The sequence below is a fragment of the Pundamilia nyererei genome, unplaced genomic scaffold (assembly GCF_000239375.1).
Source record: "Pundamilia nyererei isolate P.nyererei 1_Seehausen unplaced genomic scaffold, PunNye1.0 scaffold00229, whole genome shotgun sequence".
Taxonomy (NCBI): domain Eukaryota; kingdom Metazoa; phylum Chordata; class Actinopteri; order Cichliformes; family Cichlidae; genus Pundamilia; species Pundamilia nyererei.
The window spans coordinates 7,873-26,536 of NW_005187630.1; the positions used below are offsets into that span (position 1 = coordinate 7,873).

General features: G+C 39.7%; 1 protein-coding gene across 1 annotated transcript; it reads left to right on the forward strand.

Moving 5' to 3' along the window:
- Nucleotides 1–4,345: 4,345 nt before the first annotated feature.
- On the forward strand, nucleotides 4,346–13,212 carry syt8 (synaptotagmin VIII). The gene is made up of 9 exons (XM_005748746.1): nucleotides 4,346–4,412; nucleotides 6,470–6,670; nucleotides 7,814–7,977; nucleotides 8,926–9,021; nucleotides 9,187–9,354; nucleotides 9,510–9,677; nucleotides 10,836–10,953; nucleotides 11,571–11,704; nucleotides 12,952–13,212. The coding sequence occupies exons 2-9, from the start codon at nucleotides 6,490–6,492 to the stop codon at nucleotides 13,210–13,212; spliced, it is 1,290 nt and encodes a 429-aa protein (XP_005748803.1). The 5' UTR covers nucleotides 4,346–4,412; nucleotides 6,470–6,489.
- Nucleotides 13,213–18,664: the final 5,452 nt, after the last annotated feature.

Genomic DNA, 18,664 nt, shown 5'->3' on the forward strand with positions numbered 1-18,664 from the left:
CACTGTTGTGTAGCTTCATGTGCCGACATTATTTTTGAAGTAACTTTCAGTGCAGATAGCAGCTCTTACACTGGATGATGTAGATGGGCAGTGTGAAACTAAATTGGGGGGGGGATAAAATTTAAACTTTATGTAGTGCATTTGGAAACTGATCTGCAACAGGACCATGAAGTTAAACTGAGAGATGCATCTGGCCCTTCAGCTGATGCATCTAGGCTCATCAGAAATGACATCAGTGGCTGTCAAGGCGTTTTTAAAGAAGTGTGACGGGGTGCACAGACTGAGGTATGCCAAAATACACATGAACCAGACTGAAAATCAGTGGCAGAAGATCTGATGAGTGATGGATCCAAATCACTGGAGGACAGAGTCTACAGCCATCTGTAAAAGATCAAGGTGCTGTTATGATTTGGGACAGCATTTCAGCCAGTGACATAAATGGACTGATTCTGATATAGCACTTTTCTACTCTCCCAGAGTACTCAAAGCGCTCTATGCTACATTCACCCAATCATTTTCTTATAAACTGAGTGCTTCCTAACTATATTCATACTCCCATGGATGCAACTTGGGATTATTATATTGCCCAAGGATTCTTGGCATGTAGACTGGAGGAGCCTGCTCACCTTCAGATCAGGTGACTGGCTCTACCTCCTGAGCTACAGCCACCCCAAATGTTGGAGATCTTTTTAAAATTTATTGATTTATGCACCCAGAAAAGTACCATCAAATTTTGATAGACCATGGAATCCCATCAGTTTTCAGCATGACAATGATCCCAAACAGCATTAAAAGCAGTAAAAGTACCCACCCAAATCACCCTGGGTAACATGCTGAATGAAATAATTAGTTCATTACCAGGCCTCTGGAAACCTCAAGACATGTTGAGGAGGTCATTTAGCCATTTAAATCAGCTGTGTTGGATCAAGGACACATCTCAAACCTGCAGGACACCGGCCCTTGAGGCCTGGAGTTTCCCACCCCTGGATAGAAAAACACAGTGGGACACTATCAGGCATGGATCGGCCTCCTCAGAGCCCAACATTATTAAAGCAGTGGGGAATCATCCTGACAGATAACCAAATACAGCCAACATCTTTCAACAAGCCTGGAGAAATATTCCTGAACAGAAAGCCGCCTAAGAGAGTTCAGGTTGTACTGAAGGATAAAGGTATTGACTTTCAAGCTCATTGGAACTGTACACAGAAAGGAAGCGTGGCTCAAGCCTGCGGCACGGTTATGTTAAAAAAGAGTTTTAGGAAGGTAAGATCTCAGTCTTCTTCAGTCTTCTTCATTTGTCCATGTTCGACAAGCGTTTCTTTGTCTATGGTTCACTGACATCATCTACATTATATTGAACAGCAACTCAAAAATGTAAAATTAAAGGTAAAGTAATAATTCTGACGCAGGTGCAGCTGATAAGTGCATCGTGTGACGAGCAGAAAGTGTGATGACTCTAAATAGCCTCCTGTTAACATTTAAAACTCAAGACATAGACTGTATGTACTGTAGCAAGAGTGGTTATTATGGTTAAAGTTGAAATGTCAAAGATCATGAAAGTGCGATGATAATAACACTGATTCATACTCATCTTCTAATAACTGATCGATCGTATTTGTCCAGGTGACAACAGCAAGGTTAATAAGTTATTGATTATAGTTGTCGTGGTATGCAGCCCCACCTACTTTTAGTTTAGATCTTCTGATTCCGTGGGGCAGCCAATCAGAGCTGGCTTTAAAGGACGAAGGGCTTCAGACACAGGACGAACTGAGGGGAGCTTGGCTCAGAGGATTATTATGAACTCTGGATTATGCAAAGCTACTCTTTTAGAATGGAATCCTTGTCTTTCTTCAGCAGCATACAAATAAACATCCAGTGGCTCTAGTGGTAAAATCATCAGAGCATCTTAACAGCTGAACTGCAGCTCACTGAACACATTTTGCTGTTTCAGTAACATGTAGCTGTTTTTGCTGCTGGATGACGCATGTTTTATTTAAGTAAGCAGCATTTCACTAACTCCACCTCTGTTTAAACTCTGACTACTGTTTCTGTGTGTGTTCAGCAGGTGTGGCGGCTGCTCCAGGTTGAATTAGCCACGCTTGAGGAGTCATAGACTCTGCAGGCTCGAGCTGTATAACAGCCCCGTAAACAACTGGAGAAGAAATAAAGTAAAAGAAGAGAAAAGTCCTCGTTACACTGGGGTATTGTTGCTGCTTCTATTCTTCTCTTCTTCTTTTTTTTAAATTTTGTGTTATGTGACTGTTTGAGTCTCAGGGGAAATGTCCGTGTTTGATAAAGTCCAATTACGTTTGTATCAGTTGCAGAAAATAACAGACACACTCACTGTTAGCTGGATTCGCCCATCTTTCTTTCATTTCTTCTCTCTCGTTTCTGTGATCGCCTTCTTTACTTTTTTGTTCTGGGATCTCATCGGAGAATCTGGGATGTGCTTTATGTCTACATTCTTTGTTTACCCATAAATTATTTTCTTCTCTGATTTTGTCTCTTAAACTTTCATCTTGAAAGCTCGACCCATTTCATTTCTCTCCTCCTGTTTCCTTTGCTCTTTTCTACCCTGCTCTTGTAATTGTGTTAGTTTTTTCTTTATTTCACCACTCACACTCTTCTCTGTCTCCCTTTTCTTTCTTCTATTTGTTCTTTTCTCTTCTTCTTCTTCTCCATGTAACCCTCCCAATATCATAAACTTTCCCTGTCCATGTCCTTTCTTCCTTTGCTTTTCCTTTTTTGTACTTTTTTTTTGTCTTCGTTTCTTGCACGTCTCTAAATCTTCACATTTTGTCACACTCCTTATGCAACTTTTCAAAGATCGCTTTGAGACATATTATAGAATATTTAGAAATACTTCCCTTTCAATAATAGCAGAACAACATCAGGCACTAGTTATCTTGTAAAAAGGTAATCTTCTTGTACTAATCTAAGTAATCTTTCAGATTATTAGGACACAGCTGTTCATCCTATCTGCTAGAAACTTGTGAGTCCTGAATAAGTGCATTGTTAAATTTGAGCCTGTCTGGATGAGCGGTTCTCATACTCTGGCTAACCTTTTTTAACTGTTAGAGAGACTTCTGCCATCCCCAGACACAGGCATGTTCATCATTCATTTACATTAATGAATTCCTGGAACTCTTACATCTCATTTTAACCCTTGAAACTTAGGGCCAGACTTTGACCCAAACATAAACCTAATTCCAACTTTAACCCTGAGATCAAATCTTAACTCTCAGACTGATCTTTGAAGGAGCGAGACAAAAGGCAGTGTTTTAGCTTCCAGAGACTTTGGTCACTCTGACTATAACTGGGCAAGATTTAATTTAGTTTCATTTATTGTCCTCACTTTCAGTAGCCTCCATGATGCCACTCCGTGGTTTTGGACTGTTCATTTCAAAGCTTTAATATTTGTGTTTTAGTCATCACCATGGTCTTTGTTGGAGCCTGAAGCTCCAAATTTGCCTTCATCTGAACAACTGTGTCTCAAAATAGCCCAATAACTCACTCAGTGATGTTTAAAAAAAAAATCATCAGCACTGTTTTTATGAAGTGGGAAACTATCCAAAGTCTGCTTTAAAAAAAAATGTAACAGGCTGTGAACATGCTTTTTAAATTCGGTAACATTTGTCACCAGCCTCGTGCAGGGACACCTCCAGCAAATTTTGGGGGGTGGCCAGAGCCCCTCTGGCCCCACCTTGGTGGCAGCCCTGGCCTCGTGTCTGCTAGAGGAACAGCAGTTTTTAAGGCTTCAGTATATTCTCCTTTCAGTGATGTCACAATAATCATGAAAGACGGCAAACTTTAATTGCTGACAGACGGCCATGTAGTCTGTTATGTCTCTTCAACAAGAATTTTATTTATTATCATGTAATTTGACCTGCATGCGTGCTTATCAAACTAAAAGAGCTGTACTGTCAGATCCCTTTATAAACAACGATAGACTCCCTGGAGCTGGAGCTACGAGTTTTGTTTCGCCAAAGGGAGTCTATCGTTGTTTATAAAGGGATCTGTCAGTACAGCTCTTTTAGTTTTTCAGCTTCAGTCGTACAGTAAATGGACTTTTTGCCACTAAGCACTTCCACAGTTTAAGTATATAGATTAGAAGAAGGCCTGTCCCCTGGTAAATCCTGGTTTTGAAGCTTTTGTTGTGTTTCCCCTTCTGATTACGGGGAAAACAGAGTGGATGTAGCTGGAGGGAGGAGAAGTTTCCTCTCTTTAATCAGCAGTTTAAAGATTGTTTTTAGGAAAAGTCCCTTTGTTAGAGAGTCCGTCCTTCCTCTTCAGTTATTCTTCAACCGAACTTTTTTTAATCTGAGTGGTAAAGCACGGAAAACTATCAGCCTTCGCCAGTCGCCTGTATAGACTGAGCAGGGATGTCAAAATTGTTGTTAAATTCATCATAAGTAAGTAAAATACTTCTTTTATCCTAATTTTTTTTTGCCTTTTTCAAATCGTTATGCTTAGTGATTTCACAAGAGATGTGATCATTTGTATGACAGGATATAGAGAATCCAATTTTTAAGTGCTTGACCCATAATAGAGAGCAGAAATCTTTCTTTTTTGTTTGTTTGTCATTGTTTAACTTTGATGGATCCTGCAAGGATAGCAAGGATCCTGCTGGTGCTTAAAATTGATTTCTAAGCACTGAATTTGTTCTGTTAAAATAAGGCCTGAGTTAATATTAAATGTTTTAACTCAATCTTTCAAACATTTCAAAAATATTAAGTTGTATCTCTAACTCAGAGGAATTTATCTTTCTTTTCCTTCAAGTTGAGTTGTTGTTTAATTTGTTCATAATTTTCATTCTGAGTGGCAAAATAAATGTTTGTTATTGTTTTTAAAGTCTTAAATTAAATTGCCTTAAGCTGCAGAAACCCTGCGATGGTCTAAAACACTAAAACACTTGCTAAAACAGTTCTTTAAACGCTGGGTAGTGTCCATGCAAATAGTTTTAATGGATCGCCATTAAAACTATTTGCATGTACGCTACCCAGCGTTTTAAGCAACATGTTTAAAAAAGTTGGTTTCCAGGCTTAATTTTAGGGTGAACATTAGATCACAGACTGTGAAGGACTAACATCAGGATGAGGAGTTGGGCAGCAGAAGTAAATTCAGTATGTATGCCTGGCTTTTGGGTATTTCTACAAAGAGAAACAGTACTGAAGCATTGTGTGGAGTGCTGTTATCGGAGCATGAATCAGACCGTGGTTTAATGTGCTGCTGCTGTTTGTTCATGGTGGAGGGCCGTAGTTGGAATTCCACTCAGTCGTATCAGCAGAGTTTGATGGCTCTGATGTTTGTTGAAATTTGTTTTACGTCACTGTTGCTGGGAAACTTCCTTTAAAGTCCAAAAATATCTCAACACCGAAAAGTTTTATGGGTTAAAAGGTGATATTTTGACCAGGTTGTAAAACCATGGTCTCTCTGTAATCTGACCACAGTGTATCACCAGTGGCATAGTTACAAATCACTTTTATAAGATTATAGTGCAGTGGCGAGTTTTGAATATGTTTAAGAACAAAATCAACTCAGTGTATAAATAAAAGGTCAGGATTTCTGTTAACTAGGTGCTTTCATGGACGATAGCAGGCGACTTTTCACCTCAGGAACCAATGAGCTGTCGCCTGTCACACCCAATCAATTGCAGCAGATGGCTTTTTAATATTGTAGGGTCTTTACCATACAATATAATGTAATAAGAATGCGGAAATCAGGTCTTTATGGTCAAATAGCTGCTAAGAATCCACGACTAAGTGAAAGCAACAAGCAGAAGAGATTTGTTTGGGCCAAGAAAGAAAAGGAATGGACATTAGACCAGTGGAAATCTGTGCTTTGGTCTGATGAGTCCAAATTTGAGGTTTTAGGTTCCACCCACCGTCTCTTTGTTGGACTCAAAAAAGGTGAATGGTGTCTACATGCATGGTTCCCACCGTGCATGTAGACACCATATTTCTGTCAACATTTCCTAACAATCCTCTTAAGGCTGCACTCATCGGTGCTTCCTCTGCCCCTTTTCCTGCCACAATTTAAATTTTTATATTTAAATCTCCATTAATTATGCTCCAGTACAGCGCTCTGTGAACAGCCAGCCTTTTCAGCAGTGGCTTAGTCTCCTTGTGGAGGGTGATCATCGCTTAATGCAGGTTGCTTAACATTTAAATGGACTCTGCAGCCCAACTAACCCAGTGCTTGATTTCTGTTCTTACTACCAGTAAAACAGCCTTAACTTTGATGGTTTATTTTAGTAACAGTACCTCGTTAAGTTGTAAAGGATGTGGCTCAGTGTGTGTGTGTGTGTGTTTTTAAAGTGACTGCACGTGCATCATGCGGTCACTTTGACTCATATCTATCAAGCCTGTGGTAATTTGAGGGAAGCCATTCTCTCCACTTTTCATTAAGCACAAAGGCTGAGAGACTTTTTTGTTAACACATGTAAACATTTGTCATCTCTTGCTTCCAGAAATCTTCATCCTCTTCATCATGTCTAAAATCCTTCCCCCACAACATTCTTCCCATGTGAAATCTAACTTGTTATCAAAGGCAAAAAGCTTCACAGTCACAGATCACCCCACCACCCTCATCTCCACCATTTCCACATATACTAACACCACTGCCGACCCAGCTGTTGCCTTCATCAATGGCCTGCTCGACCGGATACCCTGTGAGTAATGAATTATTTCCCAAGTAGCCAAAGGATAACTAGAGTTAAATATGTGTTTTGATATCTTGTCAGGTGAGCAAATAAGTTAGATACAAATGCTAGTGATCTCCCCCTGCTGCCGATGAAAGACACAATGATGAGAAGGGTCTCAATAATAGCTTCTTTCCCCTTCTCCCCAACCAGTCAAAACAGATGGCTGCCCCTCCCTGAGCCTGGTTCTGCTGTATGCTGTGTCTTGTAATATAAGATGCCTGGGTTTAGCTGTTATTTGGAACGTGTCTTGAAATTTCACTAAAACTTAGATGTTGTAGTTTCTACTGCCTAAATGACCAACAACAACACAAACAAGAGCAGCACACAAACTTATTGTTGCACGTATTTTTTATGATAGCACAAAGTTATTACATGTATACGATGCTCTGCAAAGTTGTGCATAGGCTCATTGCACAACCAAGCTAGTCTCTTATGTCATCGTTGTTGATGTCCTCAATCTGAACCCTCTGCAATCTGAATATGTCATTTTCTTTTTTCTTTTAATTGGTCTCTGAAGACTCGGTAATCAGGAGGCCAAGAAAATGAATATTTGGAAATGCATCAAAACCTATCCTTATTTTCAAAAACATCCGTTTAGCCATTCTCCAAAATCTAGAGTCAAAGTTATCACTAATGATGACTTTGATCTCAGAGGCTTAAAGTTAGTCACACACAAAAGTGTGTCATCTGCATAGAGTTGTACGATTTAGAGACGTAGCTGCTCCCAGAGTGTTTTATCTCCAGTCTTAAATTATTCTCTTTAAACTACATTCTTAACATACTCAGTCAATTAATATTATGTCCAAAGAAATTATTTATATTTATCTTCTGATGAATTATGTTTTGTCCATCTTTTAGCACTGGGACATCAAAGGATTTAAACACTGGTACTATTTGTCACTGCAAATACAAAGAAATAATTTTAATGTGAACTGAATGTGTAATCAGTTTACCATTGTATCTAACTCTACCATAAAGCTCATATGTTCAACTTTTAATCAAAGGAACAAATATTTTCATAGATTTTCAATGAGAATAAAATGGACATTTTGTTTACAGAATCAGTCTTTGTTGGTGAGATAATAATGTGGACTCGTCTTATCTCCACAGTGCCTCGATGGGCGATCTACACCATCTTTGCAGCTGGCGGTCTGCTGATTTTGCTCTGCTGCCTGTGTGTCTGCATCAAGTGCTGCTGCAAAGGAAAGAAGAAAAAGAAGAAGAACGAGCAGATTGATCTGAAGGCGGTGAATGGAAAAACAACCACAGCCCTGGTGAGTGGCAGAGGCCAGAGTATCTGATATAAATTTGACTGATACACAACACAAAAACATAATGTATTCTATTGTTTTTTATTTCCACTGAACTGATTATAACTACACACTACAGACTACACATAAAAGATGGAAATAACCATTGGAATGTCTCACGTGTTACTTTTCAGCATGCTATGGTATTCCTGGGCTTTGCCAACCCTCAAGAATTCCTGTGAAAAGACCTTGGTTAATGACAGGCTCCTTGTAAACTGGACAGATATTAGTTGCTGAACAGTTTAGTTACTTTTTGGGTCAAGAAACAACTGGTTAGAACCTTTGACTTGATTTTACTTTTGATAGGTTTGAAAGCGCTCAGTGAAATAACTTTTTGGTTACTGCGAGGGACGATGCCACTGACTCGTCTGTGGAGAATTTACTTTACAGCTGTGCATGTGCCACAGGAATGACTACTCATTGTTGGGTCTCCAGTTGTCCATGTCCACAACAAAATACAATCAAGGTGTTAGGAACTGGCACGCACAACCTGTACTTTTACGTCACTGGGAACATGCGGTTGGCACTTTAGAGAAACCGTTGAGTCAACATGAGACTATGTTAAATAAGACCTGACACTAACAATTAATGCCATAAACTCATCAGGAAAATGTTCACTTAAGTTATTGATCAAGTAGAGCAGTAGAGTAATTTTAGCATAGTTCCAGTGACCCCTGCTGTCCTTTAGATGTAATGCACACTAGGACACCACATGACTTTATTTTTCAGACTCAAAGAACAGACTTGATGTTCTATGTTGTGTCGTTACTCTGGATTTATTTGGTTCTGGGTGTGACATAATTTTATTTTTTTAATTAAAAGTATACAACAGTTTTAGTTTAAAAGTTTAACATGGCTTTACCCCCTGAAAAGGCTTGGACAGCTAATGTGCTTCCTGTGCTCGTCTGACAGGTTCAGCCAGATGTGGCAGATGTTGATTATGGCTCAACCAAAAAGCAGAGAGGAAAGCTGCTCTACTCTCTGGAATATGATGGGCCTCTGTCTGAGGTGATTAAATGAATGTCTAATTGTTTACCTTTCATGCAGCGTTGCACTTCTATAATGTTGCATTCTTATTTTAAACATTTGAATGTGTGAAATTTGTTCAGCTCCTCTTTAGTTTTCAGCTGTGGTATGAGTCAATATCCATCTGTTTCCTGTCGACCTTTACAGCTCAAACTGGGGATCAAACAAGCCAGCAGCCTGATGGCCATGGACCTCGGAGGAACCTCAGACCCATATGTCAGAGTCTACATCCTCCCCGAAAAGAGCAAAACCTATGAAACCAAAGTGTTCAGGAGCACGCTGAACCCTGTCTTCAACGAGCAGTTCACCTTCCAGGTAGGACCTGGTGACTTGCCCTGTTTAGTTGCATTTTCTTAAAAAACAGTTATAATTAAAAATTGTTGTGTATGTGGTGAATTATTGAAGTTGAACGTCAATGCTGCAAATCCTCAAAAAAGAAAGAGCTTCCAACCTTAGTTATATGCCCCCAGCTACCAAAGTCTACCCTCATGAAGTCGACAGCTGTGATGAAAGTGTTTGACTTTAACCGGTTTTCCAAACACGAAATCATCGGCGAGATCCGGGTGCAGCTCTGCAATGTTGATTGGAATCACATCATCGAGGAGTGGCAGGAGCTGGAAGCACCCGCCAAATTTGAGGTTTGCTTTCACACATTTCCTTATTCTTCATGGTCCAAGTGGTGGCATCTAGGAAGGATTTAATCAATTTTTGTCGAATGTATTTCCATATTCTTTAAGGATTCAGTTTCCTAATCCAAACCTCTTGTGTCATTCAAAAAGAAAAAGCAGTCATGTTGCTTCCTGGGACCAATAGTTGGATTAATGGCAGGATTAACAGTTTTTCAAGCTTGGTTTGTTTACTCTTCTCTTCATACTGTCAAAATCTATTCTGGTTTTTTATACTATACCCCAATACATTTTCTTGAGACACTAGCCTGTAGCGGAATCACTGACGCATCCTGAAACTAATTTCATTCAACTCAAAAATCTCAAAACAACCGATTTACACTTCCTGAAGGATCTGTCCCGGGACCTCTCCTATTAATAATCTACTTCCTCATGGTCTCTTCTCTTTTGTAAATTTGATATTAATTTCAATTTTTATGCTGATGACACCCAGCTTTACCTGTGCACCAAACCTCCCACCCACCTCTCTCTTTCGTTGCCTCAAGGAAATCAAATCCTGGGTCTCCAGGAACTTTATCAGATTGAATAGTGTTAAAACTGAGGTCCCCCTCATTGGCACCAAATCCAGGTTATAAAAGGTTCTCCTTTCTCGGTTCCCCCCTCCTCTCAGGTTAGAGTCATCAGATGCTTTCTCCTACCAGACATCTCCTGCCTGACTCTCTCCACTTTCAAATCCCAACACATTTCTTTAAAGTGACTTACTCTTTCTGACCATCTTCCACCTGTCACATGCATCCTCTGTTCTTAATGATTTTTATATACTGCAAATTTGTTTTATTCACTTTGACATTTTTCTTGGCTTTTTTAATTTTTTAAACTCTTCTAACCTTGAATATTTTTGAAAGGCACTTGAGATAAAACGTATTATTCTTATTTTTATACTTGTTAGTAACATTATAGGTTTTGCAGGTTATCCAAGAGGAATGTGAATATTATTTAAATCATTGTGTACTGTCACTAGCACAAGGCTCTCATAATGGGTAGATGGTCACTTTCTCCTTCAGCTTCCTCCTTTTATTTGCATTTTTATTCATTTCAGTTTACTGAAATATATCAGAGCTGATTCAGTTTGTAAGAACTACAGATTTCTGTATGACGTTTGTGCTACAGGAAGAAAATCTAGGAGAGATCTGCTTCTCCCTGCGCTATGTTCCCTCTGCCAGCAAGCTGACTGTGGTAATCCTGGAGGCCAAAAATCTGAAGAGCATGGATGTTGGAGGATCCTCAGGTCAGACTGAAACGGGATCTTAATCAAAAATGTAACTTTTCAAAAACACTCCAGCGTGCTAATTTACAGCAAATCCAAGAACACATTTGCTCTCCATTAAACCAACGGGTGATCACTGGAGGTGTAACAGAAGACAACACTGCCTCACAGTGGTTGACAGCAGTAACTACAGAAACAGTGAAGATGGGAGAAGTTTAGTCATTTCCATCTTCATATTGTGGGAGCTGTACTCGACTACAGCAGCTTCGTTTATCTTACACTGGGGTCTAATGCAGCTTATCTATAAACTGTCTTCTTAAACAGGTTTGAGCAGTAATGCTTAAGTGCTGACCATGTTTAATTTAAACATCTAGCTGTATATTTATTTAAAGAAAGCCATAACGGATTATCTTAACTAAAAGGATGATTATCTAAAATTTCTTTATTGATGCAATTCAGACATGATTGCATCAATACTGTTACAGCTGTTACAATATTCATGTTTCTTGATTCCTGCTTACCTTATTATTTTACCCCATTAATTCTTCTCAGGTATTTTATGCAGGTATCATGCATCTGCATGAAGAAATACAGTTTATAGGTGCTCCGAGTGACTTTCCTCCATGCTGTGTTCGTAGATCCTTATGTGAAGATGCAGCTAGCTCTGGACAAAAGGAAGTGGAAGAAAAAGAAGACGTCTATCAAAAAGAAGACGCTGAACCCTTATTTCAACGAATCGTTCGTCTTTGACGTGTCACTGGATCAAATCCAGGTGAGTGTCACGACATCCTGGCTGAAGCAGATCTTTAACAATATTTGAGACGATCTGAAACAATAGACTGGTCATCGATATTAATTTTACATAAACACAAAACATTTTAACAGTAATTCTGGAGACATTTTGTGATGATGGTTTAGAATATAAAGAATATATATCAGCATAGATCCTGGATTGAACTAACTTGAGAATGTTTTCCTCTTTCCTGACATTTATACTTCTGCACTGGCTGACGCATACACCGTGTCAATAAAAATAAAATTCAACCTGCTATTTTTCCAGTCCTGGTCTAAGTGGTTACATAATACATGCCGCATTGTTGAGAAGGGAAACAGACTCCTGCCACTTTCACATGTTTGATAATTACCCTTTTACTGTTGTTCTGAGTGGCTGTGATTTTCTGATGAACATGGCGCACACACTTTTGTAAACCATCACACACTGAAGGCTTTAAGGTTTTCTACCTCTGGTGTAGGGATTCAGCTCCTTTCTCAAAGAAGAGCCTAATGCAGCCTAACACATAAAGGGATGATCCTCAGCTGTATGCAGTGAGGGAGGCAGCTTTTTAGTTTAACACTGTTATAAGACTGACACTTATTATAAGCACACAGTCACACTTGAGGTATCACATCAAACTAAAAAAATGGATTGGTGCATCCCTGTGGAAAAATTTACTTCACTTCTGTTCAGTTTTATTTATACAGCACCAAATCCCAACAACAGTCGCCTCAGCGCTATATATGTTGTAAAGTAGACCCTACAATAATACATAAGAGAAAAAAAACCCAATCCTGTGACCCTCTGAGCAAGCACTTTGGCGACAGCGGGAAGGAAAAACTCCCTTTTAACAGGAAGAAACCTCCGGCAGAACCAGGCTCAGGGAGGGGCGGGGCCATCTGCTGTGATTGGTTGGAGGGGAGAAAGACAGCATAAAAGACATGCTGAGCCAGAGGTTAATAATAACTATTGATTACATGCAGAGAGGTGTATAAATACAAAGTAGGTGAAGAAGAAACACTCAGTGCATCATGGGAATCCCCAGCAGCCTACACCTATTGCAGCATAACTAAGGGAGGATTCAGGGTCACCTGGTCCAGCCCTAACTATATGCTTTAGTAAAAAAGGAAAGTTTGAAGCCTAATCTTAAAAGTAGAGATAGTGTCTATCTCCCATATTAAAAACTACCACTTTAATGCTGCGCTGATAGTGAGGCGACTTTAAATCTGAATCTCTTTCCTCAGAGGGTGAATCTGGTGGTCTCGGTGTGGGACCATGACGCCGTGACCAGGAATGATCCGATAGGGAAGATCTACCTGGGCTGCGATGCCACAGGGAACCAACTAAGGCACTGGGCCGACATGTTGTCCAACCCGCGACGGCCGGTGGCTCAGTGGCACAGCCTGCTGTCGGCCGAGCAGGTCAACTCCACTCTAACCCTGAAAAAGAAAATCCCCATCCCCAGCAAAATGAAGGAAAGCGCTCAGCAGTGGTACCCTAAATGAAACCATTTAAAACAAAGAGAGATTCAAATATTTTTGATAACCATTTCTCCCTTTGTTCTTCTGATATGGAAATTATTGAATAAGATTACTTTGTATTATACTGTATATTAAGATTTGTAATTATTATTTTTGGTATCAAATCAAAACATGCTAAAATATATTTTCTAACATTTATTTTTGCTTTATAAACACAGTTTAGCCTCTGTAAGATAGCTGTACTGAGTAATACAGTTAGGTCCATAGCTTCAGTACACACTTTCCCTCAGTACAACAACAACATGGTAGATTTTAAATCAAACAGTCAATATGTTCACTCATTATTCCAAGACAAATGAAGTGGATAAAAGAGTTGATTCCAAGTCTTGAACTTCTGAATGAGCCTCATTCAGTAAATGTTTTTACCCTGCGAAAGACACGAGCTCGCACGTGAAACTTCTGCCAGATTCATGACGAGTGGGCACCGGCATCGTTTGTGCTGGCTCTCTGCAATCTGCATACCATCACACTTATTTCTCTATATAAGGAAACAAGTTTATCTCAAAGTGAAACGGGGAGTGATGCTGCTGTAAAAGAGGGAAGAGGAGGAAAGCAGGAGAAAGGCTGACATAAAAAAGTCATTTTTTAAATAAGATTATTACTACTAGTAGTAGAATTGCAATTCTTAGTACTAATCAGTATAAAGGTGTGTTTTTCTTGTGTTTTGTAATATAACCAGAGCTTCATCATTTGTTCATGCATGCAGTCTGGGGCAGTACTATATTTCTTCGTACCGTATGAACAAAGGTACAAAAATGTCAACAGCTAAGCAGCACTGTGAACACCATGCAAGACAACTGATGGTTGTGGAATTCTTTCTATGGTTAAAAACAACAGCTTTACAACAGCTTACCAAGCCAGGACCACTCTTAAGGAGGCAGGAGTATCTCTGTCAAGGTCTACAAACCAAAGATGTCTTACTGAATGGAAATACAGAAAGTTTAGGACATGCTGCAAAGCACTGGGTGGCACTCAAGGCCACCCTCTGTGATCAGACTCTGACAAAATGCTACAAAACCGATCGGACTACATTTTACAGTGCAAAAGGATGATGATACAAGGCTGACTGCAAAAGAAGCGACCCACGAGTTTGTCAAAGCAAAGAAATGGGGATATTCTTCAATTCGCCAAGTCAGTTACCCGAGCTCGATTCAGCAGAGCAGCTTGGGTGTAATTCCTAAACACTTAATGCAATATTTTTGTTAAAGCCGTTGGATTAAAGCTGAACTTCTCCACTTCAACCACATCTTCACTGTTTGATTTCAAATCCCCTGTAGGCAAAGGCAAAATTGCAGTTGTTGTGCCGGTTTCTAAATACTAATGGACCTGGAAATGCATATCATTATTTCTTATGTAAACACACTGAAAGTGAAATGTATTTTAGTCTACAAAACACAAACAACTCTATATGTTTTTATTAAGAAAAGATCTTGTTAACTTTCTACACAGTTGGAATATGATCTAAAAGCTAGAAACAATCGTTTATGGACAAACAAGTCTGAGACTCTCACTCGTCTCCCCTGACAGACGACGACTCAAACAAAAACTGAGCTCAATCAAGCAGAGTTCAGCAGGTGCCTTCTCCTGCTGGCTCAGGCCTCCAGAGACCGTCCTCATTAAATGCTCTGTGAATGCACAGCTCAGTGCATTCACAAAACGGGAGATTTTCACTCTGTCAGCATCTGATGTTAAAACATCAACTACGATGAGCCTCTGTTGACTTGAAACTTTGATTTCATAAGCAAAAATGACCCTACCTCTAATAAAGTTTGAAAACATTGGCAGATACTGGCTTTGAGTGATATAGACGCTTCAGCTACAGATTGTTTGTTTGTTGGATATTTAATGTTTCTCCAGGATCAGCTGAAGCGATATGGCTTCATGATGTAAGACGATGGGTCTAAAATGGATTCAGGCTGCTCTGTGGTTCCTCAAGACAAAAAAGACTCCATCATCTCGCAGCGTTTCAAACCTAAACCACAATCGATGGAGTTTAGCTTATTGCTTACAATGCTGAATACAAACAATTATTTTAAGAGGATTTCTTTTTTCAGAACTTTCAAGGGAACTTCAGAAAACGTTCCCTGAAAGTTATTTCGGGAAACCTTCAGAGCACCTTCAGGGGACCTTTCTGAAGGTTATTCTGCAAAGCTCCCAAGACCTTACGAGGACCCTAATCTCAACAGTCCCTTTTAAAGGTGCACTATGGCGCAGAACACCTGGAGGACCTTCTGTTGAACTTCTACAACCCTTCAATCCCAATAGAAGCTTTGTTATGTTGTCACATCGTCAAAGGACCTGCCTTAATGTTCTCCGGTTGTGTGAAAAGCCCAGAGGGCCTTCAGAGAACTCAGTAGTATTTTTTGGAGAACTTCAGGAAGCAAGAGCTTGTAGGTTCACAGGGAAAAGGAAGAAAGATCCTTATCAGAGTGGGAACAAGCTCAAGAAAGTCACCCCAGATTGACTGATTAATTTCTTTCGTTCATCCATCCATCCCCCTACAATCGCCACTTACTTTCTCCTTTGCTCTTGTCATAATTACCACAGCCGCTAGAGTGTACCATCACAATAAGCTTCCATAACAAATGATCTACGGGCTTGTATTTTACTGGTCAACATTATATTGCTGCTCCTGATTTACAGGAGGCCAGTGAAGGCTCAGCAGACCTGATAGGGACGAGCCAAGAAGCTTGGAAGCTCTCTTTGAAATGTAAATGTCACCCACTTAAGGACACACAAGATCTTCTCTCCACTTTCTGTCACCTGCAGATGACACTGAGATGACAATGGAAGGACACATTTGTAGTCTAAGCATTAGTGATTTTATTCTGTCTCATTAAAAATAAACGTTAATGAATAACGGGAACATCAGTTGAAGGAATACAAGTCGGGAAAAAAATATTGCCGCACATTTTTTAACTAACCTGTCATTACTAGTGCAATTTTCTGTTAGGGCATCAGCAGCAACAGAGCCAGCTGATGAAGCTGATTAGGCTTGGCCTGGGTCTGGGGTCTCTGGAGCCCCTACAGGTGTTTCCTGGGCAAAGATTGTTGCTGAACATACTGGACAACACCTCACATCCCCTAAAGGACCTACCGGTCAAACAGCAAAGTGTGTTCAGCAGCAGCCTCCTTCAACTCTGCTGCAATTACAACAAAAATCTTACTCACTCCACCTAAAATGGGGGATTTGTGTCTTCTCTGAGCAGCGATCTTTGACTTGTTAGACGGATTTGCAAACCTTTACACCAGGGGTCCCCAATCCCGGTCAACGAGGGCCGGTGTCCCTGCAGGTTTTAGATTTCATCCTGGGTCAACACACCTGAATCACATGATTAGCTCATTACCAGGCCTTTGGAGAACTTCAAGACACGTTGAGCAGGTCATTTATCCATTTAAATCATCTGTGATGGATCAAGGACACATCTAAATCCTGCAGGACACCGGCCCTCCTGGACTGGGACTGGGGACCCCTGCTTTACACTAAGCCACTAATGCAAGAACTCTCTCTCTATACCTTAATGTAACATCATGCAGTATTTTGTCATTTATTCCTTTTTAATTACAGTGGCTTCTGTGTATTTACTTTCCTTGCTTTATCTCCATCATGCCATTTGTTGTGTTTGTACTTGGTGTGAATTTGCTCTCTGTTTCACTTTCTCTCACCTGGTTGAGCAGGTGACCCATGTGCTGAAGTACAGAAGGCTAGATACCTGGGTTTGAGTGTCTGCCGGGCTGCTTCCTCTGTGTCATTCTCCTGCACTGTCTCACTACACTTTCCTATCCAATAAAGGTAATAAATAAATGAAGTTAAACAAACAAAAATTCTGATCCACAGGAGTCAAAATGGGACAGCTTTTATATTTTACCTCCTTAACAAAGGCCTTAAATATGAAAATGATCCATTAAAGGGTTCCTAATCTGCTTCAGACTCACCTATAACGTAACAATTAAACTAATGTAGCTCTCAGAATTTTGCTAAGGGGCCTCGAGTCAAAAACAATCTTCTTTTTCTTATTTTGTGTCAATATTCTGTTCCAGTGGTGGACATTCATGCTTATTAAAATCACTAACTGGTGATGAATCCCATCCCTTTTCAGTAATAATTAAAATGTACCCAAAATACCACACATTTTAATTATTATTTTGAATAACAATTCATTCTATAATAAAAAAATATCAGTGTTATCTGTGTTTGAAGTCGATGAATTGTTAATAAAGGTGCAAAAGTAAACTGGAGAATAAACTGGAATCACCTATTTGCGAGAAATTCAGTGTCTCCTGATCAGCTTAAACCAGCCATGGCCTTCATTGTCCGGCTTATCTCCTGTGAATTTACCCTCCTGCTTATTGACAAAGGCCGCTGAATACACTCACACTTCATTATGGAGAGCAGTGACATCAGCAGATCGGTGGGTTACCAGGTTACCCGAAGAGAAGCCCAGACCATCCAATTAAAGCATACGAAGAAGAAGAACAGGATCAACTCTGCTTTCAGACGAAACTGCTTCAGTCATTGAGTCTGAGAAACAGCTGCAGCCTGCGCCTCTCTCTCTCACACACACACACGGTGAGTAGATCCAATAAACTTATGCTACAGACTTCACTTTAGACGTCATCTGACCATTTCTGCCATAAATATGAATTTATATTTATTTAGTGAAATATTTGGAACTTTAAACGAATGTTTCCATCTTTAATCCTTAATTCTTTTGTAAGGTTTTGTCTTTGTTTAACTAGACACAACCACAAAATATACTCTGGATTACATAAAAAATAGAACGAAATAGTCAAATAGATCTAATAGATCTTAAGGAAAGCTATGGTACAATGAGCTAGGGGTAGATTAAGCACCTAACAAAGACTAGTTCACTGGTAACCTGTTCAGGGTTAACGACATTTACAACTAAGCCTTTAAACAAAATATCTGCGCGTTTCATTGAAATAGTACGCATGGAAGAACAAAATAGTTACAATGGATCACTCAACAGCAAGAACAATATTTTTAAAAAAATTATTTACTTAATTATATATGCTATGAGACAGACAACGGTGACAAAGACGGATCAACTAGTTTATTTTCAGTGATAAATGATCCAATGATTCTACAAGAGCGAGGAAAATTAGCGGTTCAAAAACCAGCAGACGGGATGAAAGTGTGTAATACACTAACCGAATAATAGTATAAGCGCAGATCTCCCTGAAAACAGCAAGTCCTTTCAGGTGTGTTTTTGATACAAGGGATAACTCTTCTATTAGGAACTGCTATTAGAAACTATTCCACCGAAATCTAAGTGTAACAGCTGACCTGTGTGACGTGCAGAACAACTGTAAATAATATTTCGCATAATATTGTAAATAAGTGTGTTGATGAAAGGAATGTTACTGTGCCACACGCGTAAATGCGCGCATCGCT